Genomic DNA, 23,895 nt, shown 5'->3' on the forward strand with positions numbered 1-23,895 from the left:
TCTACAAAAACAGAACAAAACAAGCCTGGTTTGATTTGGATTTGGATTAGGATTGCATTGAATCTGTAGATCCATTTGAGGAGAATGGACATCTTTAGCAATATCAAGTCTTCTAGTCCATCGACAGAATATATCGATGAGCCTGCTTTTCACATTTATTGTACTGAAGCTAGAGTGTATGTCATGACTCTTAGAAGTCTTTTGACTTACCAATAGGTAAAAATAGAAAAGAGTCTGAACAGACTCTCTCTATCCATATCAGAGAATCAACCTCATGAGCTAAAGTTTTGGCTAAACTCTCTTGATCTAGATTATAAGTGCTTTTAAAATTGGGTCAGATGTTTTTGTTAATAAACAAGGGGCTAAATACATGGCTTTATTAAAAACAGCATTAGCGCACCCATGAAATCAGTCTTTCAATGGGGCCCTACCAAAGCAAATTACAGAATAAATAACATTATTTGTATTTTTCCCCCCAATTTCAAGCACTTTGTCTCTTTGACGATGTCCTAGTATCCTCAGTGTGGAGACCAATTTGGATTCTGGTTGATATACCTGTTCAGACTTGATACCCAACTGCTGACTTCCTTTTTGATATAGTTTATTCCTTGGTTTGCCTACTCTCACTCAGCATTGATGATCTTCTTGGTATCCATCCTCAGCTCGTCCCACTCTTGGTATTTTATACTCTCTAACATCTTGTAGTGACCTGCTTGCTGTGGAACAGGGCCAGTATTGAAACATTCTCTTAAATATGGAGAAACATGAAAGTTTTAGACCTAGAACTAAACCAATATTCAGGTAATTGGATAGATAGATAACTCCTTAGTAAATGGCTTAAGTTCTCAGTTTGCTTCTAAATGCTTAGCATTTTATAGATACAGCTAAAACACCAACAACAAGATAAGGGCTTAAGGAAATTGTCCTTGTATTGTCCTTTGAGGTCAGCACCATTTTATAGATAAGTGAGCTGACTTAGAGAAGTAACTTGTTCAAGGTCACTGAGCTTTACCAATGCTGGCTGACTCCACTTAACAGCCAGTGCTGGCTCCTGTACTTAACGGCCTCCTAATTCACAGCTACTCTCCAAGTCCAAGACTAGAGTCTCTGAGCCCCAGTGCACAATTCAGACTGTATATTAGAATCATCTGGGGAAAACTGTAAGAAATACCGATACTAGATATTCTTGATTATTTGGTCTGAGGTGGGACCCAATCACTGGTATTTAATTACCACCCACTCCCTAGCCTCCCAGCTCCCACCAGGGGTTCTGATGTGCAGCCCTGTGCCTTTAGTGGTCTAGGGTGTGTCATTCAGTGCATCCCTCTCACACAGGCGATCAAGCAAAAGCCTGTTTCCTTTTAGAGGTCCACATTGTAACAATGCCTTGATCTTGCAATAACTATAATAGGCATACAATAGGAATTAGTACCTATTAAGAAACAATGCCGAATGACCTTAAGTGGAAGAGAGGAAGCAGCTGGGGCATAACAGTTCTCCGTGAGTAGGTTGTCTTAAGGTGGTCTGATGGGGAAAGCACAGGAACTGAGAGCCAAGGGTTTACAAGCCATCAAGCCAATGCTGTTAACGTGGTGCTGCTCAGAGGTAATATTATGGAAACAGCCAGATTAGAGGATGGGCATCTCACTACAGTCTCTGAAATATTTCAAAGTTGTGTCCAGAATTCCAAGCATCCTCAAAGAGAAGTTTCAAGCATAGACCTAAATGCACGAAATATTCAATGCCTGAGAAATAGTCCAAGACAGTTTAAGACAGCAAGTGCAGATGTCTCCATTTTCACTTCTCAATAAAATGATGTCTCAAACCAGTTCCAGAAGCTGGACTTTTCATCTTTTCATCCCAATATTAAATCTAACTCTGTGCTAATTTCTTAGGTGCTTAGGTATGTAGACTGTACCATAGGCAACTGGCTCTAAAATGGAACTCACTAGAGAAATACACAGGAAGTATTCTTAAACCAACTTCATCTATTTTGAAGAACACTTGAGGGGGAAAAGCATATGGAGCTATTTTGTAACAGAAACACGCTTGTGGATGCTGGACTCAGAGAGTTATGGCTAACAGCGATTTAACACGGTTTGAGAAAAAATGTCCTTTCTCTTTTTCTATAGGATAATTCCTGTGGTAATAGCATTAGAAAGTGGAAGTAACATATTCCTAGAAAATAGCTCCCCCCTCCATAACACTTTGAAGATAAAAATAAATGTTTTCTCACATGCCTACACTGTTAGAAGCTTCTTAAAGCTTCTAGTGACAGACTCTTACTTTTCCCTGACATAATTTGGCAGAAATGTCTTAATTTGGAAGTCAAAGTTAGAATAACAATTTCTAAACATACCGTATGCTTTTTTCTTTTATGCATTAAATTATGAAAATATATGAAAATGTCTTTCTTCTTCACTGAAATGTTTCTTAACATGGTGATGATATTTGATATATATATGTATATTAGTAGCTACATGACATAATAAGAAAGGGAAAAATCCTTAGCATCTTAAACATTAATATGCTAATACTTTTATGTAACAATGTCTAACTTTTAAGTCATACTTAAACAGATGATCATGATTTCATATAGAGGATTCCGTGTTATGTTCCGAAGAAACCTGAGAGGGTGGCTGTTAGGAGATTGTAAGTGCGGCAGCTGTGTCTGGGTTGATCCGAGGGTAAGGGAGAGACCAGATTCCAGCCTAAACCTGCGAATAATGAAGATCCACGTAGGGTTCAGAGACTTCAGTGTTTGGAATCAGGCTTCAGTAAGGTCAGAATGGGGGGACACGTCTCCGAGGCCAGGGCATGAGAGGTTTGGAACACGGGTCAGTTAATACTCATCATATATAGTAATAATGGGCTGGATTCACTGAAATGTGCCCATTCTCTGCACAGTGGCAACTTGCATTAGGCTCACAGTGATCTGAGGCCATGGCTGGCAGGGGTGGGGAAGCTGGCTACAGCTATTTATAGAGAAAGTCCTAGAAGCAGGGATTTGGGGGGTGGTTCTCATTGTGGTTGGAGAATGTTGGAGTCCTAGCTAATTGTTCTTTCCACTGGGCTACCACGCAGTGTTCCATTAATTTTATTCAATTAAAAATAGAGAAATGTTTCACATCTAGCATTGTTGGGAAGTAGCTGTTTCATGAATATAGTTCATCTTGAGAGTGCTGAAACTTCACTTTTTGCAATATTGGATGGAAATACTCTAGAATGTGCCGCAAAGGCCCTCACCTCATTAAATGGGCTGTACTGCCCATCATCTTATCTCTTCCTGGTCTCCCACAGCCATATTGACACAACTAAGGCTGTTTGCCCACATTCTATGGGAAAACAGAAAAAAAAGATCACATTTTTATTGTTGTTGTTCAGAGAAAAACGTTAATTTGTCTATAATTCTAAGTTAATAGGATCTAGTCTGCAGGTAGTACAAGGTCTTTGCATGGTCTTCTGATGCCCACGTGACAGGTTTTGTCCTCATCATTGAGAAGTTGTTTTCACCCTCTTTGAGGGTTTTCAACACATCAAAAAATTCTTTAGGAGCACAGTGAAGAGAATGACTCAGATTGGAACTGCTTTCAGAAAGGCTGAGTGGAAAGGAGAGGCTGACCTGGAATATCACTGATGTTAAATGCTGTGACTTGGTGTAAAAGGCAAAGTAAAATCAGTGTGTCTCACTCCTTAGTTAAATTAGTATTACATTTGGTCCTACATCAGAGACTAAGAAGGCGTGGTGTTCACTTACTTTCTCATGAAATAGTATATCCAAAAAACCTTAAACTGAAACTTATGTTTCAGCTAAAATAATCTTTAGATGCCCAAATTCATCTCTTGGTTCATATCCATACTGTAATGGTGGAAGTTACCATAGGAAATTATTCTGCTACTAATGTAATCTTAGTCAGGTCATGTGCCCTTTCAAAGCCTCAGTGAACTCATCTGTAAAATGGATGTAATGTAGTTAGGTTTTGATTCTTAAAATAGTATGTAAAAATTATTATCATAATATCTGGTATATAGACAACATTTAATATATGGTTATTATTATTGATATTATTATTACTTGGCTGGATCATGCCAACTTTAGACCATTTTAAGACTGACTTATTTTTCCTTTTGTTAGCTTATAAGTCTTTTTGAGATATAATTCACACTCCTAAAATTCACGAATTTAAACCATACAGTACATAAGTTTTTAGTAAATTCAGAGAACTGTGCAATCTGCACCACAATGCAAGTTTAGAACATTCTTTTCACCACAGAAAGAAACTCCCTTCACATTAGCAGTCATTTTCCATTACCCTCTCTATTCAGTGTCTGGCAGCCACTAATTTATTTTCCATTTCTATAGATCTGCCTGTCCCAGGCATTTCATATAAGTGGGATTTAAAATATATGGTCTTCTGTGACTGCTTTCTTTCACTTAACATTTTTTTCAAGGTTCATTTATGTTGTAGCATGTGCCAGAGCTTCAATCCTTTTTATGGTTGAATAATATTCCATTGTATAGAAATATCACATTTTGTTTATCCATTCATTAGTTGATGGATATTTGGGTTGTTTCTACTTTTTGCGTACTATGAATACTGCTGATGTGAAAATTCATGTACAGGTTTTTGTGTGAATATATCCTTTCCTTTCTCTAGGAGTAAATTGCTAGGCCATATAGTATGTCTTCATTTAACAATTTAAGGAACTGCTAAACTGTTTTCCATAGTAGCTGCCTCATGTTACATTCCCATCAGCAGTGTATGAAGGCTCCAGTTTCTCCGCATCCTTGCCAACACTTATTATGCTCTGTCTTTTTTATTGTAGCCATCCTAATGGGTGTGACATGGTATCTCTTTGTGGGTTTGATATGCATTTCCCTAACGATTAATGATGTTGAATATCTTTTCATCTGCTTCTTGGCCATTGTTATATGTTCTTTGGAGAAATGTCTTTCCAAATTTCATACCCCTTTTAAGTTGGGTTATTTGTCTTTTTATTATTGAGTTGTATGTGTCCATTATATATTCTGAATACAAGTCCTTTACAGATATATGATTCACAAATGCTTTCTCCCATTGTAAGGGTGGTCTTGATATTGTTTTTATTAATTGGTAAATCTCTACTGCCTTATTCTTTTACATTGATTGCTTCCATGCTCTCTTACCTGTTTTGCACAAATTCTCTTTCCAGCCTCTGTTTCTCTACCTTGCTCTGCAGTCTGTGCACGAGCCCCTTCAGGTCCCTGAAGAGTACCTGAAGCCATATGACTTCATCCAAGATAAGAACAGGCAGCACTATGCGGGGATGGTGTCCCTTATGGACGAGGCGGTGGGAAACGTCACTGCAGCTTTGAAAACCCATGGCTTCTGGAGCAACACGGTCTTCATCTTCTCCACAGGTGAGTCCCTCAGAAGGAAAGTCATCCCTCGGCGAAGCCTAGGACATGGCGTTCCATAAACATGAAGAAGACAAATTGGAGCAGATAGCAACTCCTTATTAAAATAAGTGTTAACTATAATGGTGGAGACAAGATATATCTAGGGAAAAGAATTATAAGCTTTCTCCCCGCTCCTTCAGATATCAGAATATTCTGGGAGTGTGCCTGGGGACAGGAGCTTGGTCTCTGAGTGAACATGAGTGGTTGTCACTCATTCACAGAGCAGCTGAGAGTGAATCCTAGGAGTGGCTTGTCTTCTACTCTCTCGATAGCTCAACCATCCTCTTTGAACTTCCACTGACGAGGGTTGCTTCAGATTGAAACACAGGGCGTGGCATTATGAAGCTGGATAGGCTAGTCTCCAACTATAGAGATTTTGTATTAAAATTGTTTCCTGACAGTAAAAGTCATACATGTTCATTATAGAAAATAGAGAAAAAAATAATGAAGAAATAAAATTCACAATCCCAACAGCCAGAGATAACTTTTGGACAGCAATGCTATTCTGATTTTTTTTTTTATTAATTAAAGAAAAAAAAGAAATTAACACAACATTTAGAAATCATTCCATTCTACATATGCAATCAGTAATTCTTAGCATCATCACATAGATGCATGATCATCATTTGTTAGTACATTTGCATCGATTTAGGAAAAGAACTAGCAAAACAACAGAAAAAGATATAGAATGTTAATATAGAGAAAAAAATAAAAAAAACAATAATAATAATAAAAAAGAGAAAAAAACAAAAGACACAAACAAACAAACAGACAAACAAAAAAAAAACTATAGCTCAGATGCAGCTTCATTCAGTGTTTTAACATAATTACATTACAATTAGGTATTATTGTGCTGTCCATTTTTGAGTTTTTGTATCTAGTCCTGTTGCACAGTCTGTATCCCTTCAGCTCCAATTACCCATTATCTTACCCTGTTTATAACTCCTGCTGGTCTCTGTTACCAATGACATACTCCAAGTTTATTCTCGAATGTCGGTTCACATCAGTGGGACCATACGGTATTTGTCCTTTAGTTTTTGGCTAGACTCACTCAGCATAATGTTCTCTAGGTCCATCCATGTTATTACATGCTTCATAAGTTTATTCTGTCTTAAAGCTGCATAATATTCCGTCGTATGTATATACCACAGTTTGTTTAGCCACTCGTCTGTTGATGGACATTTTGGCTGTTTCCATCTCTTTGCAATTGTAAATAATGCTGCTATAAACATTGGTGTGCAAATGTCCGTTTGTGTCTTTGCCCTTAAGTCCTTTGACTAGATACCTAGCAATGGTATTGCTGGGTCGTATGGCAATTCTATATTCAGTTTTTTTAGGAACCGCCAAACTGCCTTCCACAGTGGTTGCACCATTTGACATGCCCACCAACAGTGGAGAAGTGTGCCTCTTTCTCCGCATCCTCTCCAGCACTTGTCATTTTCTGTTTTGTTGATAATGGCCATTCTGGTGGGTGTGAGATGATATCTCATTGTGGTTTTGATTTGCATTTCTCTAATGGCCAGGGACATTGAGCATCTCTTCATGTGCCTTTTGGCCATTTGTATTTCGTCTTCTGAGAGGTGTCTGTTCAAGTCTTTTTCCCATTTTGTAATTGGGTTGGCTGTCTTTTTGTTGTTGAGTTGAACAATCTCTTTATAAATTCTGGATACTAGACCTTTATCTGATATGTTGTTTCCAAATATTGATTCCCATTGTGTAGGCTGTCTTTCTACTTTCTTGATGAAGTTCTTTGTTGCACAAAAGTGTTTAATTTTGAGGAGTTCCCATTTATTTATTTCCTTCTTCAGTGCTCTTGCATTAGGTTTAAGGTCCATAAAACAACCTCCAATTGTAAGATTCATAAGATATCTCCCTATATTTTCCTCTAACTGTTTTATGGTTTTAGACCTAATGTTTAGATCTTTGATCCATTTTGAGTTAACTTTTGTATAGGGTGTGAGATACGGGTCCTCTTTCATTCTTTTGCATATGGATATCTAGTTCTCTTAGGCACGATTTATTGAAGAGACTGTTCTGTCCCAGGTGACTTGGCTTGACTGCCTTATCAAAGATCAAATGTCCATAGATGAGAGGGTCTATATCTGAGCACTCTATTCGATTCCATTGGTCGATATATCTATCTTTATGCCAATACCATGCTGTTTTGACCACTGTGGCTTCATAATATGCCTTAAAGTCCGGCAGCGTGAGACCTCCAGCTTTGTTTTTTTTCCTCAAGATACTTTTAGCAATTCGGGGCACCCTGCCCTTTCAGATAAATTTGCTTATTGGTTTTTCTATTTCTGAAAAATAAGTTGTTGGGATTTTGATTGGTATTGCATTGAATCTGTAAATCAATTTAGGTAGGATTGGTATCTTAACTATATTTAGTCTTCCAATCCATGAACACAGTATGCCTTTCCATCTATTTAGGTCTTCTGTGGTTTCTTTTAAGAGTTTTTTGTAGTTTTCTTTGTATAGGTCTTTTGTCTCTTTAGTTAAATTTATTCCTAGGTATTTTATTCTTTTAGTTGCAATTGTAAATGGAATTCATTTCTTGATTTCCCCCTCAGCTTGTTCATTGCTAGTGTATAGAAATGCTACAGATTTTTGAATGTTGATCTTGTAACCTACTACTTTGCTGTACTCATTTATTAGCTCTAGTAGTTTTGTTGTGGATTTTTCCGGGTTTTGACGTATAATATCATATTTTCTGCAAACAGTGATAGTTTTACTTCTCCCTTTCCAATTTTGATGCCTTGTATTTCTTTTTCTTATCTAATTGCTCTGGCTAGAACCTCCAACACAGTGTTGAATAATAGTGGTGATAATGGACATCCTTGTCTTATTCCTGATCTTAGGGGGAAAGTTTTCAATTTTTCCCCATTGAGGATGATATTAGCTGTGGGTTTTTCATATATTCCCTCTATCATTTTAAGAAAGTTCCCTTGTATTCCTATCTTTTGAAGTGTTTTCAACAGGAAAGGGTGTTGAATCTTGTCAAATGCCTTCTCTGCATCAATTGAGACGATCATGTGATTTTTCTGCTTTGATTTGTTGATATGGTGTATTACATTAATTGATTTTCTTATGTTGAACCATCCTTGCATACCTGGGATGAATCCTACTTGGTCATGATGTATAATTCTTTTAATGTGTTGCTGGATTCTATTTGCTAGAATTTTGTTGAGGATTTTTGCATCTATATTCATTAGAGAGATTGGTCTGTAGTTTTCTTTTTTTGTAATATCTTTGCCTGGTTTTGGTATGAGGGTGATGTTGGCTTCATAGAATGAATTAGGTAGCTTTCCCTCCACTTCGATTTTTTTGAAGAGTTTGAGGAGAGTTGGTACTAATTCTTTCTGGAATGTTTGGTAGAATTCACATATGAATCTGTCTGGTCCTGGACTTTTCTTTTTGGGAAGGTTTTGAATGATTGATTCAGTTTCTTTACTTGTGATTGGTTTGTTGAGGTCATCTATTTCTTCTTGAGTCAAAGTTGGTTATTCATGTCTTTCCAGGAACCCGTCCATTTCATCTAAATTGTTGTATTTATTAGCGTAAAGTTGTTCATAGTATCCTGTTATTACCTCCTTTATTTCTGTGAGGTCAGTGGTTATGTCTCCTCTTCCATTTCTGATCTTATTTATTTGCGTCCTTTCTCTTCTTTTTTTTGTCAATCTTGCTAAGGGCCCATCAATCTTATTGATTTTCTCATAGAACCAACTTCTGGTCTTATTGATTTTCTCTATTGTTTTCATGTTTTCAATTTCATTTATTTCTGCTCTAATCTTTGTTATTTCTTTCCTTTTGCTTGCTTTGGGGTTAGCTTGCTGTTCTTTCTCCAGTTCTTCCAAGTGAACAGTTAATTCCTGAATTTTTGCCTTTTCTTCTTTTCTGATATAGGCATTTAGGGCAATAAATTTCCCTCTTAGCACTGCCTTTGCTGCATCCCATAGGTTTTGATATGTTGTGTTTTCGTTTTCATTTGCCTCGAGATATTTACTAATTTCTTGCAATTTCTTTCTTTCTTTTTTTTTTTTCCAAGTTGAAAATTTTTATTTTGCTAAAATGTACAAATACAATTAATACAACAGCCCACACGTGGTATGGTTTCTGAACATTTACTATCGATGGTTTCCAGAAAAGGCTGTTGTACTTTAGCGTCCAGATGCTTGAAATTCTGTGAAAGTCCAACTTTCCCGCCTTTCAACCCAAATTATTATTTTTTTTTCAGAAGTCTTGCCGGATATTTTCTTTGTTTGCCTCTCCATGTTGCTGCTTAATTTGATAGATTTCATTTTCTAGTTGTACAATAGTCCGTTCAATCTCATAATTCTTACTAACCAAGGACACCCAAGTTGACTCCATTTCTCTCAGTTTAGATCCAGCTGTTAATTGCATGTTCTTTCGCTTCCAGTTTAAATCTTGAATATGTTTCCTTAACTTCTGGAGCTCTTTCTGGGCATGTTCAATCATATGAATGAGATTTTCATTATATACTTTCCAGGCATTGCATCCATGCTGTGACATTAGCTCCAGATTCTCAATCCGAACAGCCTGATGCTCTAACTGGGCCATAGAATTGTTTACACATTCTTGCCATGCAGTAATATCATTTTTCTGACCTGAGGAAGGAGCTGGGAGTTCGTATCTTTTCATACTGAGCAATTCAATTGGCTGTCGGGCAGCCAGTCTTTCAAATTCATTTCTCATTATGTCAGTTTCAAAAGCAGAATAATCCGGGGCTGTGAGGTAGCTCAAGTAGTTCTTACTAGGTCGGTATCTGCGAGTCTCCTCCTCCACCAGGGCCACAGCCGCTTCTCGTACACCAGGTGCTTCATAACCTTGATCAAAATAGGGCAGCGCATCCACCACCACCTCTCCGGCAACCAGGCCCGTGCCTGCCATTCCTAGAATCTTCTCAAAGTCTCCGTAGGCCCAGGCCTATTTACTTACTACTGCGGCCGCCACTGACGTAGTGCCCATCTCCGGTGATAGGCCCACGCAACTAATAAGTGTCTTGAAGAATACCTATTTGGGTCTATTCTCTTTGGGGTGCGCTGCACTTCTTGAATCTGTAATTTTAGGTCTTTCATAAGAGTTGGGAAATTTTCAGTGATAATTTCTTCCATTAGTTTTTCTCCTCCTTTTCCCTTCTCTTCTCCTTCTGGGACACCCACAACACGTATATTTGTGCGCTTCATATTGTCATTCAGTTCCCTGATCCCCTGTTCAAATTTTTCCATTCTTTTCCCTATAGTTTCTGTTTGTTTTTGGAATTCAGATGTTCCATCCTCCAATTCACTAATTCTAGCTTCTGTCTCTTTAAATCTACCATTGTAGGTATCCATTGTTTTTTCCATCTTTTCTACTTTGTCCTTCACTCCCATAAGTTCTGTGATTTGTTTTTTCAGTTTTTCTATTTCTTCTTTTTGTTCAGCCCATGTCTTCTTCATGTCCTCCCTCAATTTATTGATTTGGTTTTTGAAGAGGTTTTCCATTTCTGTTCGTATATTCAGCATTAGTTGTCTCAGCTCCTGTATCCCATTTGAACTATTGGTTTGTTCCTTTGACTGGGCCATATCTTCAATTTTCCGAGCGTGATCCGTTATCTTCTGCTGGCGTCTGGGCATTTAATCAGATTTCCCTGGGTGTGGGACCCAGCAGGTTGAAAGATTTTTCTGTGAAATCTCTGGGCTCTGTTTTTCTTATCCTGCCCAGTAGGTGGCGCTTGTGTCGCTCGTCTGTCTGCGGGTCCCACCAGTAAAAGATGCTGTGGCTCCTTTAACTTTGGAAGACTCTCGCTGTGGGGGAATGTCGCCGGCCCAAGCGGCTTGGGGGAGCACCTGTCCAAATTTCCCAGCCGGCCTGGGGCGCCAAGCATGGTGGGGAGGCGCCGACCTCCGCGGCTTGGGGGAGCGCCTGTCCAAATTTCCCAGCCGGCCCGGGGCGCCAAGTGTGGCGGGGGGGGCGCCGGCCACTGCGGCTTGGGGGAGTGCCTATCCACCGTTCCCAGCCAGACTGGGAAGCCATGTGTTTGGAAGGGACCCCGGTCGCTGGTCTCCGTGGTTTGGGGGATCTCCGATCCAATTCTCTCAGCTGGTCTGGGGGGCCGCGCGTGGGGGGCGGCGCCAGCCGCCGCGGCTTGAGGGGATCGCCTGTGCAATTCTCCCAGCCGGCCCGGGAAGGAGGGAGGGAGGGACTCCGGCCGCCTGCAACCCCGGCCCGGGGAAGCACGCACCCCTTGGTGATCTCACCGCAGCGGGTTCTCCCAGCCAGTCAGCCGTTCCAGAATGGGGTACGCTGTCTTCTTGGTCTCTGTCGTGGCTCCGGGAGCTGTTCTGTATCGTTTCTACTTCCCTAGTAGCTGTTCTGGAGGAGGAACTAAGACCCGCGCGTCTTACTAAGCCGCCATCTTCTCCGGAAGTCGCTATTCTGATTTTTAATGTGCTATGTATGTGAGTTTTTCCTCTCTAATTAGACACAGATTTATAAAATTTCACCATGATACTTTAGTGTAGGTTTTAAAATTTATTGTGATGATACTCAGAGAGTACTTTCTGTCTGGAAATACGGAGTCTTTGTTTTGAGAGAGTTGCTTTCCCTTCTCCTTTTTTTTTTTTCAGAATTCACTGGCTTTCCCTCCTACCTTCCTCCTATTAGTTCTTAACAGAATTTTTCTTTGTTGGATATTGGGTTGATTCTCTAATATTCCCCCTCTCGTTTTTTTTCTGTTTTTTTTTTCTTTTACTGTTTTGGTCATTTTCTTGACATTATTTTATACCCTTTCTATGGAATTTATTTTAACTGCTATATTTTTAAATTACCAAGAAATCACTTTCTGATAGGTCCTTTCTAATAAGATTTTGTTCCTATTTTATAGATGTAATAACTTATTTCTTCAAAGCCTTTGCTCCTAACTGTTCATTTTATATGTGTGTGTCTATGTGTAGATATGCTTCTGTGCATATATATGCATACTTTTTTTTTTTTTAAGTTTGCTGTACTCCTAACATTGTCTCTCTTCCTTTAAGTTCACATCTCTCTTTATTGCCCAGTTTGCTGTTTCTTTCTTTTGGTCTGTCTTTCATGACGAAGGCCTTCTTAGATGTCTAGTGACCCTAGAAAGTTGATCAGAAGCCCCAGGTGTGGGACAGAGCCATGGTGACTGTTCCCTGGAAAGTGACTGTGCAGCAGTGGGAGGTATGTTGAGGAATTTACAATGCAATAGCTGTTCTTCTTCAAGAGTTGTTTTGTTTTGTTTTGCCTTGCCTTTAATCAGCCATGGTTATTGAATTTAGCATTTATTGAGTGTGTACTGTGTCCCCCATACACACACACACACAGTTCTAAGTGCTTCCCGTGAATTAGTTCAGTCAATCCTCACCGTAATTCTCCACCCGACCCCTGTGGGAAATGAAGCGGGAAGAGGCTGTGCAGCTGGCTCGAGGCCATGTGGTCCCCAAGTCAGGCACAGCCAAGGTTGGGTCCCTCTGGCCCACTGCAGTGTCCTGCCTCTGAGATGATGACCCTGCTTTTCTTGTGGGACTTGCTAATAGAGGTGAGCCTTCCCCATGGCGTGCTGCTGTACTGACCTACCGAGGAGCCAGGCAGCCCCGGGGATCAGCCAGCCCCGGCAGCCTTGTCAAGTGCTCTGCTGTGCTGCCCCCCAATTAAAATTCTCTATATGTGTCACCCTGTGAAAAAGGTAGAATAAGCGAAGTTTGTTCCCCCTGAAAAACTTACCCTTCAGAAAAGGAGGGAGACATCTTATACAAAAGTCCCCATAAAATCTCTCTGATTCTGTGTGTCCTTCTCAGTTTCCTTTATTGTGAACAACACCGGGTAGCATTTTGATCGATGCTGATACTGAATGCTTATGGCGGTCACAAGACAGGAGAATCAATAAAAAAAGAGGCCAAGACATTTAACACTGCTCTAGTAATTACTCCCAAAATAGGACCTCGCAATAGTAAGAACTGGAAACTGTAAGTTTTTGTAAGCCTTTGTTTTAGAGATCACAAATACACAAAAAAAGAAAAATCAGGACAAATGATTTTTGGAAATTAACTTGTACTTGGATTAATGTATCTAGCATGGATTGAAAAGTGCTCAGACAGAAGTGAAGATGGTATGCTTTAGAAAACCACTTAAAATATCTTAAAGTGGCACCTCTGACAACAAAGATAATGGAGTCCAGTATGCATGGGAAGAGGTGTGATAAAATTATATATTTTTTCATTATATATGAGTGGGAAAAAGCAATACTATTTGTATTATATGAATTCAAATGTGTATGCAAATGTATTTTAAATAGATGCTTGTTTCATATACATCCATAAAATGTCATTTTTTTGAGTTGGCAAAAACAAGATTTGGAGCTTCTTATTGGGAAAATGGGGATTGCTTTATTTTAGGGTTATATTCTGGTCCATATGCTACATTAATAGATATATTAATCTTATTCTGAGCATCCTTCTCAACTTACTTTGTACTGCTGGGATAAATCCAATCTGCTTATGTGGATGCATTTTAACTGTATTTCTAAAATACAGTTTACTAGTGTTTTGTTTAGGATTTTTGCATCGATTTTGTAGCTCTGACAGGTTTGATAACTTCATAAACTAATTTGTATGGTTTTCCATCTTCTTCTATACTCTGGAACAGTTTACCAAATGTTTGAAAGATCTTTCTGGATACGTTGGTCTCTGGAATCTTTTTTAGAGGTAATTAAAAATATATATTTCCATAGTTTAAATTTTTTGTTACATCATGTCTAGATTTGGGTCTTTGAAGTATTTTAAAATTAATTTTAATATAGTTAGCCCTTTGATCTGCACTCCGAGATTATGTTTCATTTCAGGGAAGTTTCCTTGTTCATATTTTAGCTTATTGTTTTTGTTCTGATTGATCGATTCAGAAGTGTCTTTAATTAATAGATTGAGTCTCTGGTTCAGCTTTCATTTCATTGTTCTCAGTTTTTTGTCCTTCTCTCCCATCTTCTGGGACTTTTCCATATTATCAGCTGGAGGATTTTTGGTAATTTTAATTCTACTCTTTAACGTCTCTAATGTAGATTATTGATTTAAATTTTAGTTTCTTTCCAGTCTTTTTTTTTTTTTTTGCCTCCATCAGTCCCCCTTTCTTCTCAGTTTGTCAGCAGTAATTACTACCCCTTATTAAATATTTACTGTATGCCCTGGCCCTGTTCTAGTACTTTTCCTGTATTTTCTTATTACTGGTCATTTTCTAAGCATTAAAACTCAAAGTAACCTTGTCAAATAGGTATCTTTATACCCATTTTACAAATGAAGAAACAGAAATTTAAAGGAGTGATTTGCCCAAGGCTACACATTTAACAAGTGAAACAGCCAGTATTCCAGCCTAGGTTATTTGAGGTCAGTTCCTGCTACCTCTAATCAATTGTGCTGCTGCATCTCATCTTCTTTTCCTTTTATATTATCACATGGTCCCTTATCTTTACTTTTGGCCTTCTATACTTATGTTCAGGGAATCTTTGATTTTCCTTGAATCTTAACAGAAGTTTTCTGAAATCTTCATTTTCATAGGAAATCATTATCAGTTTCCTCTGAGTATAAGCAATGAAATACCTGCCTGGACAGCGTGCATGATGGTCTCTTGGCTTCTGGTCACTGCTCTCTGGATAAATTCCTTCTCACATCTGTAGTTGGAAGTCAGGTTGAGGGCAGGCCATGGTGGCTCAGTGGCAGATCTCTCACCTGCGGTGCCAAAGACCCGGGTTCAATTCCTGGTGCCTGCCCATGCAAAAAAAAAGAAAAGAAAAAAATTTAAAAAAGAAAGTCAGATTGACACACACATGCAACTGGCTCAGTTCCCAGTGACCTGCAGGCATTCTGTCTCCTTTCCCTAGTGGACATTTCCCTCTCTTGTGGCTTGCTGGCTCTCTGACATGCTAAAAGAATCCCAGCATGCCTGTGGTTGGGACTCTCCTTTTAGAGACATTCCTAGGATATTGTCCCCTACTGCCGGACCCTTTTCTTTTCCATCCCATTGTTTTCTGGGACTTCTGATCTCTAGACTGCAGAAATTTGCAGAAAGTTTGGGAGGGCATATTTCTTGACCTTGTCAAAAATAAGAACCTCCCCACTCCAGGCTGTCTTCGTGCCTCTTTTTTGGGGAGGCAGGGTTGCTCTGTGCCAGAGGGTAGAGCAGGGGAGGGCAGCCCTGGTTTTCCTTGGCCTAGCTTCTTTAGGCTTACAGTTTATGGAAATTTTTCCAAGACTTTGGCAGTCTAGGTTATCTGTCAATCATGCTGTGATGGATTTTTATCTCTTTCTGTATCTTTGTTATTTTAGCAGAATATTTGTTAAAAGCAGCAACACCAGGGGCTGTTAGGAGTTCACAACTTTAACCTGATGTCTGTCCCCACAACCAGTGTTTATAGTTGTAAACTCAGGCAATCTGCAAAGAAATCTGACCTTGAATAAAATGAACTGAAATTAGTGCCAGCCCGTGAACAATTGTACCGTGAGTTAAAACTGGTAGAATGGATTCTAAAACCTTGAAACAGTGAACTGATTAAAGTTTATAAATAGATCCAGCATCTTTATTTTGTCCATTATATGTTTATATTAAGGAATCAGAATAACCCTATTCACTTCCATTTAGATGGGGTTAGAGGATGAAGGGAAACTAAATATCTGCAGTTCTTTCCCTGGAGACTTTTTCTGTGTCTTTTGACTATTTCATTGCCTGGAATGGAATTTAATCGTGTGTTATAATAATGTGATTAAAATCCAAGGAAACAGGGCCTGGGTCTGGCAGATCGTAGGGTAGTGATTCATTTTTTCCGCTTTTCTCACTTTTCTTCACTCAGCAAAGCTCTTCTTTATAAGCATAAAACTTCTGGAAGCATTGGGGACATGGTTTCCCAAACAAATAAATGTTGAATCCATTAAGTACAGAAAATCCTGAATTAAACTAGCTTCTTGGTATCGAGCTTATATTTAGTGAAAAGGAGAGACAAAGGCTTATTTTCTAGGTTTTGCAGTTTGGGAGAATTGACTTTTTAAACAAAATCCCTTTTATAGTCTGATTACCTAAGGGGAAATAGTGAGGCTTCTCATTCCTTGTCGTCTCTACCATCATTGGAGCATGTACCGTGATTTTTCTCAATGTGACAGCTGGGAACCACCGACAGCAATAGGGTGCTAGTTAAAAATGCAATTTCTCAGGCTTACTACAGACTTCGTGAATCAGAAACCCTTGGGATGGGGCCTAGGAATCTCAGTTTTAACCAGAATCCAGTGATTGTTTTGCACACAAAAATCTGACTACTTTTTAGCTAAGGTAACTTTTATTTGAAACTTGGGAATTTACCTAATGAGGAATACATATGGTTGATGGAAACCAACTGGGTTTGAAGTCCAGCACTTCTAGATAGGTTTCATTCTAGCTAAATGCATCCATTTGTAGAAAAATACTATTCAAAAAATCTAACAATAAAAATGTAAATGTAATTGTTCTGCTCTCTCTGCCCTTACTGCATATAAATTACAACCTTGATAGATCAGTGCCACTAGTTCTGCAATGCGTTCTCACTGTTAATGTTAACAAGTGTTGTCTGCCTCATTACAAATATAATATTCTGTTCTTTTTATGCAAAGATGAGCCTTCTAATCACTGTCTGATGGGAAATGATCAGAGTTCAAGTCCCAGCTTTGCCGCCAGTTAGCTATGGAGACTCTTGCTGTGGTTTCATCAATTATTAAATGAAGGTTAGCCAATCACTCAGTCTTTCACTGCAGATAAAAAGATAAAGGGGATGTGGTTCTAGCCCTTACCTTAGGAAACTCAAGGTATATAAATTATATTTATTACAATGCAGTGTCTGTTATTATAATGCAGTGGAAGAGTGTTATGATGAGAGTGCGCACCTAACAGGGGCACTTAACAGGTCCTGGTGTCTGGGGAGGCTTCCTGAGATTTAAAGGTTAGGAATGAGTTGGCCAGATAAACTGTGGGTAGCTGGGAAGGAGATTGGAGCAGCATTCCAGACCATGAGAGAGTAGTGTGAACAAACGTAGTGTGGCAGAGAGAGCAGTTGTGTTCAGCGTGGCTGGAGCCTAGAGTGCAAGGTGGGGGATGGGGAGATCTGAGCTGGAGAGCAGAGCGTAAGAGTCAGATGAAAAAGGGCCTGTGTGCATGCCGGAAGGAATCGTGATGGTATTTTGAAGGCCCTGGGGGTGAAGGGAGGGCATGGAAAGGTTTTAAGCAGGCTCAGATTTTCATTTTAGGAATGGTGTGGAGGATGGTCGGAGGAAGGCAGAACTTTTAGGAGGCTATGACAGTGACATGGGGGTGAGGAGATAAGGACAGCCTGAAAAAAGGCGGAGGGAAAATTGATGGGGAGGAAAGGCAACTTTAAGAAATGCTTAGGGGAAGTCAGACCAGTTGCTCTCTAAGAGTCCTTGTTACTAGGAAAATGATCCTGTGGGTTTTCAGAATTTTTCTTGGTTCTGGTGACAGCCTTAGATGGAGCCATCCATAATCTTGCCACAGACCTTCTGTTGGCAATGGGATACATTTCCCAAGAGCTGGAAAGAGTGCCGCCCTTGGGTAGAGTGTCCATGTAATCCACAGACAGTGGGCTCACAGTTGTGGACCCATAGTCCACTTCAGACCGGGCATTTGGAAATGTGCAGAAATGGATCTGGTTGTCACAGAAACTGAAGGGCAGGGAAATTACCGTTTAGTAGGTGGACATCAGCCCAGTGTCCTGCCCTAAACATTAGTAGCACCACCACTGAGAAACACTGGTTGGATCCTGTTCAATAGCATGTTTCTACTTGGGCTAATAAGAGCCATTTGTTACAGAACCTAAACTATTAACATTTATTATCTGAACTCTTACAAAATTAAATATAATTTAATATCCCAAATGGAGAAGTGAAGAATCAACTAATTCCCCTAGATCTTATGTCCCTTTTCCCCCTTACATCTAGAATTCCCTTAAAAATTCATAGCTGTCAAGTGGAGAACTCCTCCAGGGTTTTAAATGAACTTTTGCAGTAGGCAGACTTTTAAAATATCATGGAAGTTCTCTGTCAAGAACAAAGGAATCTGATTGTCAGCAAACCAATCTCAGTAGCTACTTTGAAGATTTAAGTACATTTCTTTTTGACGAAACTAACGGAAAACGTAAGTGAATAAATCCTATGGTGTGTCCACAGTCTTTCTCTTTGTAATTATCCCTTTATTGAATACATCTACCACTGAGGGAAATAATAACACTTGGCTCAGAACTATGAGATGGGAATGATCTTTTCTCTAGCCAAAAGTCACTAATTCATTTCACCGTTTTAGATTTTATGTCATGTCCATTCTGACAGTATGTTGGGTCACTGTAAAATTTTATTAGTAATAGGTAGTAAAGCATAAAGATGTATGGATTATTTTCTTGAAAGAAATTAATAACCAAAAATACACTGAAAAGAGCCCCAGAATAAAGTCTTACATTTGTATTCTCTGTGACAAACCACTGAATTCACAATCCCAGAGTCTAAATTAAAGGTGCCTCTCAATCCCTTTCCCTTTTTCAGATCCTCAATATTTTATTATATTGCTTAAGAGATCTTATGATATAATATTGTGTCATGGATATTATGAATTTTTTGGCAGGAGAAACATGAAATAATCATTTTCACACTTCTATAAGAGAATGGCACTATGGCCTTTCCCTGGGTTTATAATTAATAGAAGATATAAATTGAACTGAGCACACTTATTGACTAAATTGCCTGATAAAGAGATCAAGCAGCTCTCCAGTTTGTTTGGGTTTAGGTCTCCTTTCCTTTTGCATCCCATTTCAAAGGTCACATTTAAAAGGGTTCGATTTCTTACATTGTTCGTTTGTCTCAGAACCGGTTGGAGCCAGCACTCCCCGTGAAGCCCGCAGGGGTGTCATGTAGGACAGGCTGCCCTGCAGGACGAGGCAGGATGAAGAGCGAATTCCACACAGTAATGCTCACCCAGGATCTGCCGTCAGGTCGCGAGGAAAGGGCTGAAGTAGAATCGGGTCCCCATAAGCAGTGGAGCCACGCGGTGGCCCTCCTTTCCCATGGCAGTTGATGTGAGCACTGGGTTAACCAATGCTGAACCATGGCTCCTGGGGGAGCCACTGATGGGCATCTGTGAACCTCCGGTCACAACATTTTCACCAACCAATCAATGCATAACTTCACTTTATGTGTGTTTCTGTTTAATATTTATCAATTCCTTTTACTGAACTCAGCCAGCAGCACCATAACTCACGCCTGAATGAAGCTCATCTAACATGTGTCTCTTCTTAAGGCACATCACAGCTTTCTTGCTGTAACACCAGACAGCGCTTTGGCGTGATGCTTGGGGGCCATTTTAAACAGCAAAAAGCACAAAAAATGTGAAAAAATGTGAACAATTTGACATTAACTATACGGTGAAAAGGACACGGGTTTACAGTATGAAAGCTGAAACAAGAAGATAAAGCGTAGCTTTCTTTGGCTTTAGCTGGGAATGTGTGTGTTGGGTGTTTAAATTTTATCGCACTCTGCACAGGTTCACTAATGACTGAAGAAACACCATGAGAATTGATTTGAAAGTTACATAGAAATTTAGCAAGTAGGTGAAGTCGAAAATTTGGCATCCATGAATAATAAGGATCGACTGTATTTAAATTGCATTTCATCAGGGGTATTCTAGTTTGCTAGCTGCTGGAATGCAATATACCAGAAACGGAATGGCTTTTAACAAGGGGAATTTAATAAGTTGCAAGTTTACAGTTCTAAGGCCTAGAAAATGTCCCGATTAAAACAAGTCTAAAGAAATGTCCAATCAAAGGCATCTAGGGAAAGATACCTTGGTTCAAGAAGGCCGATGAAGTTCAGGGTTTCTCTCTCAAGTGAGAAGGCACGTGGCGAACACAGTCAGGGCTTCTCTCTCAGCTGGAAGGGCACATGGCGAACACGGCATCATCTGCTAGATTTCTCTCCTGGTCCTGGCTTCCTGTTTCATGAAGCTCCCCGGGAGGCACTTCCCTTCTTCATCTCCAAAGGTCGCTGGCTGGTGGACTCTCTGCTTCGTGGTGCTGCAGCATTCTCCGCTCTCTCTGAGTCTCTCATTCTCCAAAATGTTTCCTCTTTTATAGGACTTCAGAAACTAATCAAGACCCACTCAGATGGGTGGAGACATGTCATCCCCTAATCCAGTTTAACAACCATTCTTAACTAAATCTCATCAACCAGGGAGGTGATCCCATCACAGTCCCAAATACACAGCATTGAATAGAGACTATTCTACCTTTAAGAAATGGGATCCATGTTAAAACATGGCTTTTCTTAGGGGGCATACTTCCTTTCAAACCAACACAAGGGGTATCCAAATCTGCTATATCCTAAAGCAGTCAGACCAATCATATATTAAAAGTTACAAAACCTATAGAAACAAGCTACTTGTGAAGGTATGCCTGTGAACTCTGCTAACAAATGTTATTGCATGTGTTACATCAGGTCTCCTCCTTAGACACCTAGCTAGCTGAGCCCTATCTAAGTGTAAAGAGCTATGCAAGGCCTTTCAAACTTCATGATACTGCTGATTAGACATGAGCAGAATAAAATAATTAACTAATCTGAAAGGACTGATAAGACCTGCAGGCTTTGAGAAATCTCTTGGGATGAGTGAGAATGGCAGCTTCCCAGGTGAGCAAAGGTTGGTTTATTTTTATTAAATCGTGTTAAGTGCAACTTGACATTTTAAAACCCTTATTCCTTTCCTTGCTTTTTTTTTTAATTGTGTAGAACTTTACAAAATCATCTTATCTCATAGAGAATGAAATTAAAACCCAGAGAGGGACTAGTTTTGTAATACTTAGGAGACAGACTGCCTGGGTTTAACCCTTACCACTGACTACTTATGCAAACTTGGGCATATTACTTAACCTCGCAGTACCTCAGTTGCTTCATTTGTAACATGTGGATAAAAATAGTAACTGGGCTGTTGGGAGTGCAACAATTCCTGATGGGTACTAAGTGCCATATTGTACAATATAATAATAGCTAACTGGCCAAATACCAAACCATTTCTAGCATTTGGTCTCAAGTTTTTGGTTTGTCTCATTTTGATCTCAGGTTTGTTGGTTTGTTTTGCTCTTTTTTTGGTCCGATTTGCCCTCTACTTCATCATGTTGCTCTCATTAGGCCATTTACTAATACTTATACCTATTCATTCATTCATTCCTCAATCACTCATTCACTCATTTGAACACCTACAATGGGCCACACTCTCTACTAAGCTGTGAGGAGAACAGGAACAAAGCTGACAGTCCACAGGGGAAAGTGGTTTATTTTCTAATTTATGTAGTCTGCAAGCAGGTGTCGGGAATGCCCTTCAACTACTGGGGATGATTGGCAGTCTGTTGCAATTATTTTGACAAACTTTTTGTTTACATTTTATCATCCATCTTCCCCAAATCCTAAGGAATTATTTTCTTAAAGGAGTCTTCTGTTTTTTAATTTGATTACTGAGAATACAGTTTGTTTGGGAACCTCATTTTTTTTCCTCTAGTTATTTTCTTCTTTTCTTCATATTTCTTTTATTCTTTGTTATGACTATATTGAAGGTGATTTATCACAGAAGTTGTTCTATATGATTTTGGAATTTTTCCACCATTAATTATTGAGGTAGCAAGTTTGAAATTCTGCTTTTAATTCATCCTTTTATTCTTGAAAAAATTATGACCTAAGTGAAATTAAACAATTGAAATGTGGTTCTTAAAGGTCATTTTATTTAATGTTATGAATGTTAGTTTACCAGATACTACTAGAAAAATGGGAATTATGGTATAATATACCCTGTTTGTATTATTATTTTTCTAAATATTTATGGTATCATATTGATACTAAAGTTCTTTTTAAAGTTATCAGCTATCACACTTCGTATTAACTGTTATTTAAAAAATTTTTTAACAATGTGAATATATATATAGTTGCAATATTCAAATCATCATTAAATTATTGAAATATTTTACTCTGGCAATAATAAACAAAACAAAATTGTAATGTAAAATACATAAGGAGGTTTTTTACTCCAAATGACATCTAGAATGCATAGCTATATTAGAATGTAACTATTCAGTTATTAATAACACCAAATGATGTGCCTTGTTTATTTAACTGATACAGTTACACCGATTAGCTATAATGGTATATTACACCATTATTAATCATATTGAAGTTCAAGGACATTGGAAATGGTATTGAAGTAGATTGACATTGGCTTTTTGCTTTTCCAAGAGCAAATACAGAATCTGAGTGACAGATTTGACTATTGAGGCCAAATTGATAATTACGATATATTTTTTACTCTAGTATTGTCAGTAATTCTGTTTTATCCTTTCATTTGAGGTGCCCATTCCACTTATAAAAGGCTTTTTAAAAAATCCATCACATATTAAGAATTACTGATTGTATATGTAGAATGGAATGATATCTAAATGTTTAATTAATAAAAAAAAGTTAAAAAAAAATCCATCACAGCACTCTTGGAATATGTACAAGTTTTCTTCTTGTTTGGACTTGATTTCCGATGCTAACCCAAATGATCCTGATAAATTTCTTATCCAGAGCCTTAATGGCATTTAATTTCTCTGCCATGATGATGAATTACTTTTGTTTAAATAATGTAAAATATTGTGCCTGGGATATGACTACCATTTTAACTTTAGAAATATGGCAACAATAACTTTGCTCATGTGGGCATAACTTGGAGAGACTGCACGTTCAGCTCCTGACCACCACAATAAAGGGAATATCGCAATAAAGCAAGTCACATGAATTTTTTGCTTTCCAGTGCATATAAAAGTTATCCTTACCTTACATTGTAGTCTATTAAATGTGCAATATTGTTATGGCTTAAGAAGGAATGTACACACCTTAATCAAAGGCATTTTATTGTTAAAAAATTCTCACCATTATCTGGTCCTTCAATGAGTCATAATCTTTTTGCTGGTAGAAGGTTTGCCTTGGTGTTGATGGCTGCTGATTGATCAAGGTGGTGGTTGCTGAAGGTTGGGGTGGCTGTGGCAGTGTCTTAGAATAAACCAACAATGATGTGTGCCACATCGAGTGACACTTCCTTTCATGAAAAATTTCTCCGTAGCATGTGATGCCGTTTGATAGATTTTACCCACAGTAGAACTGCTTTCAAACTTAGTATCAGTCCTCTCAAGCCCTGCCACTGCTTTGTCAACTAAGTTGATGTAATATTCTAAACCCTTTGTTGTCATTTCAGCAATGTTCACAGCATTGTCTACCAAGAGTAGACAAATCACTTTCTTTATTCATCCATAAGGAACAGCTTCTCATCTGTTAATCATGAGAGTGCAGCAGTTCTCTCACAGCTTCAGGAGCCACTTCTAATTCTAGTTCTCTTGTTAT

At 38.7% G+C, this 23,895-nt stretch overlaps 1 protein-coding gene and 1 pseudogene across 2 annotated transcripts in view; one reads left to right on the forward strand and one right to left on the reverse strand.

Annotated features, from left to right (window-relative positions):
• ARSB (arylsulfatase B) overlaps positions 1-23,895 on the forward strand; it is a 191,507-nt gene that overhangs the window by 31,773 nt on the left and 135,839 nt on the right. For both annotated transcript variants that reach the window (XM_077139343.1, XM_077139344.1), the window contains exon 4: positions 5,194-5,401. In XM_077139343.1, coding sequence (XP_076995458.1) covers positions 5,194-5,401 — 208 coding nt within the window. The remainder of the gene's footprint in view (positions 1-5,193; positions 5,402-23,895) is intronic.
• LOC143665381 (pre-mRNA-splicing factor SPF27 pseudogene) lies at positions 9,518-10,444 on the reverse strand (annotated as a pseudogene).

This window comes from Tamandua tetradactyla, chromosome 21 (assembly GCF_023851605.1).
Source record: "Tamandua tetradactyla isolate mTamTet1 chromosome 21, mTamTet1.pri, whole genome shotgun sequence".
In the NCBI taxonomy this organism is placed as follows: Eukaryota; Metazoa; Chordata; class Mammalia; order Pilosa; family Myrmecophagidae; genus Tamandua; species Tamandua tetradactyla.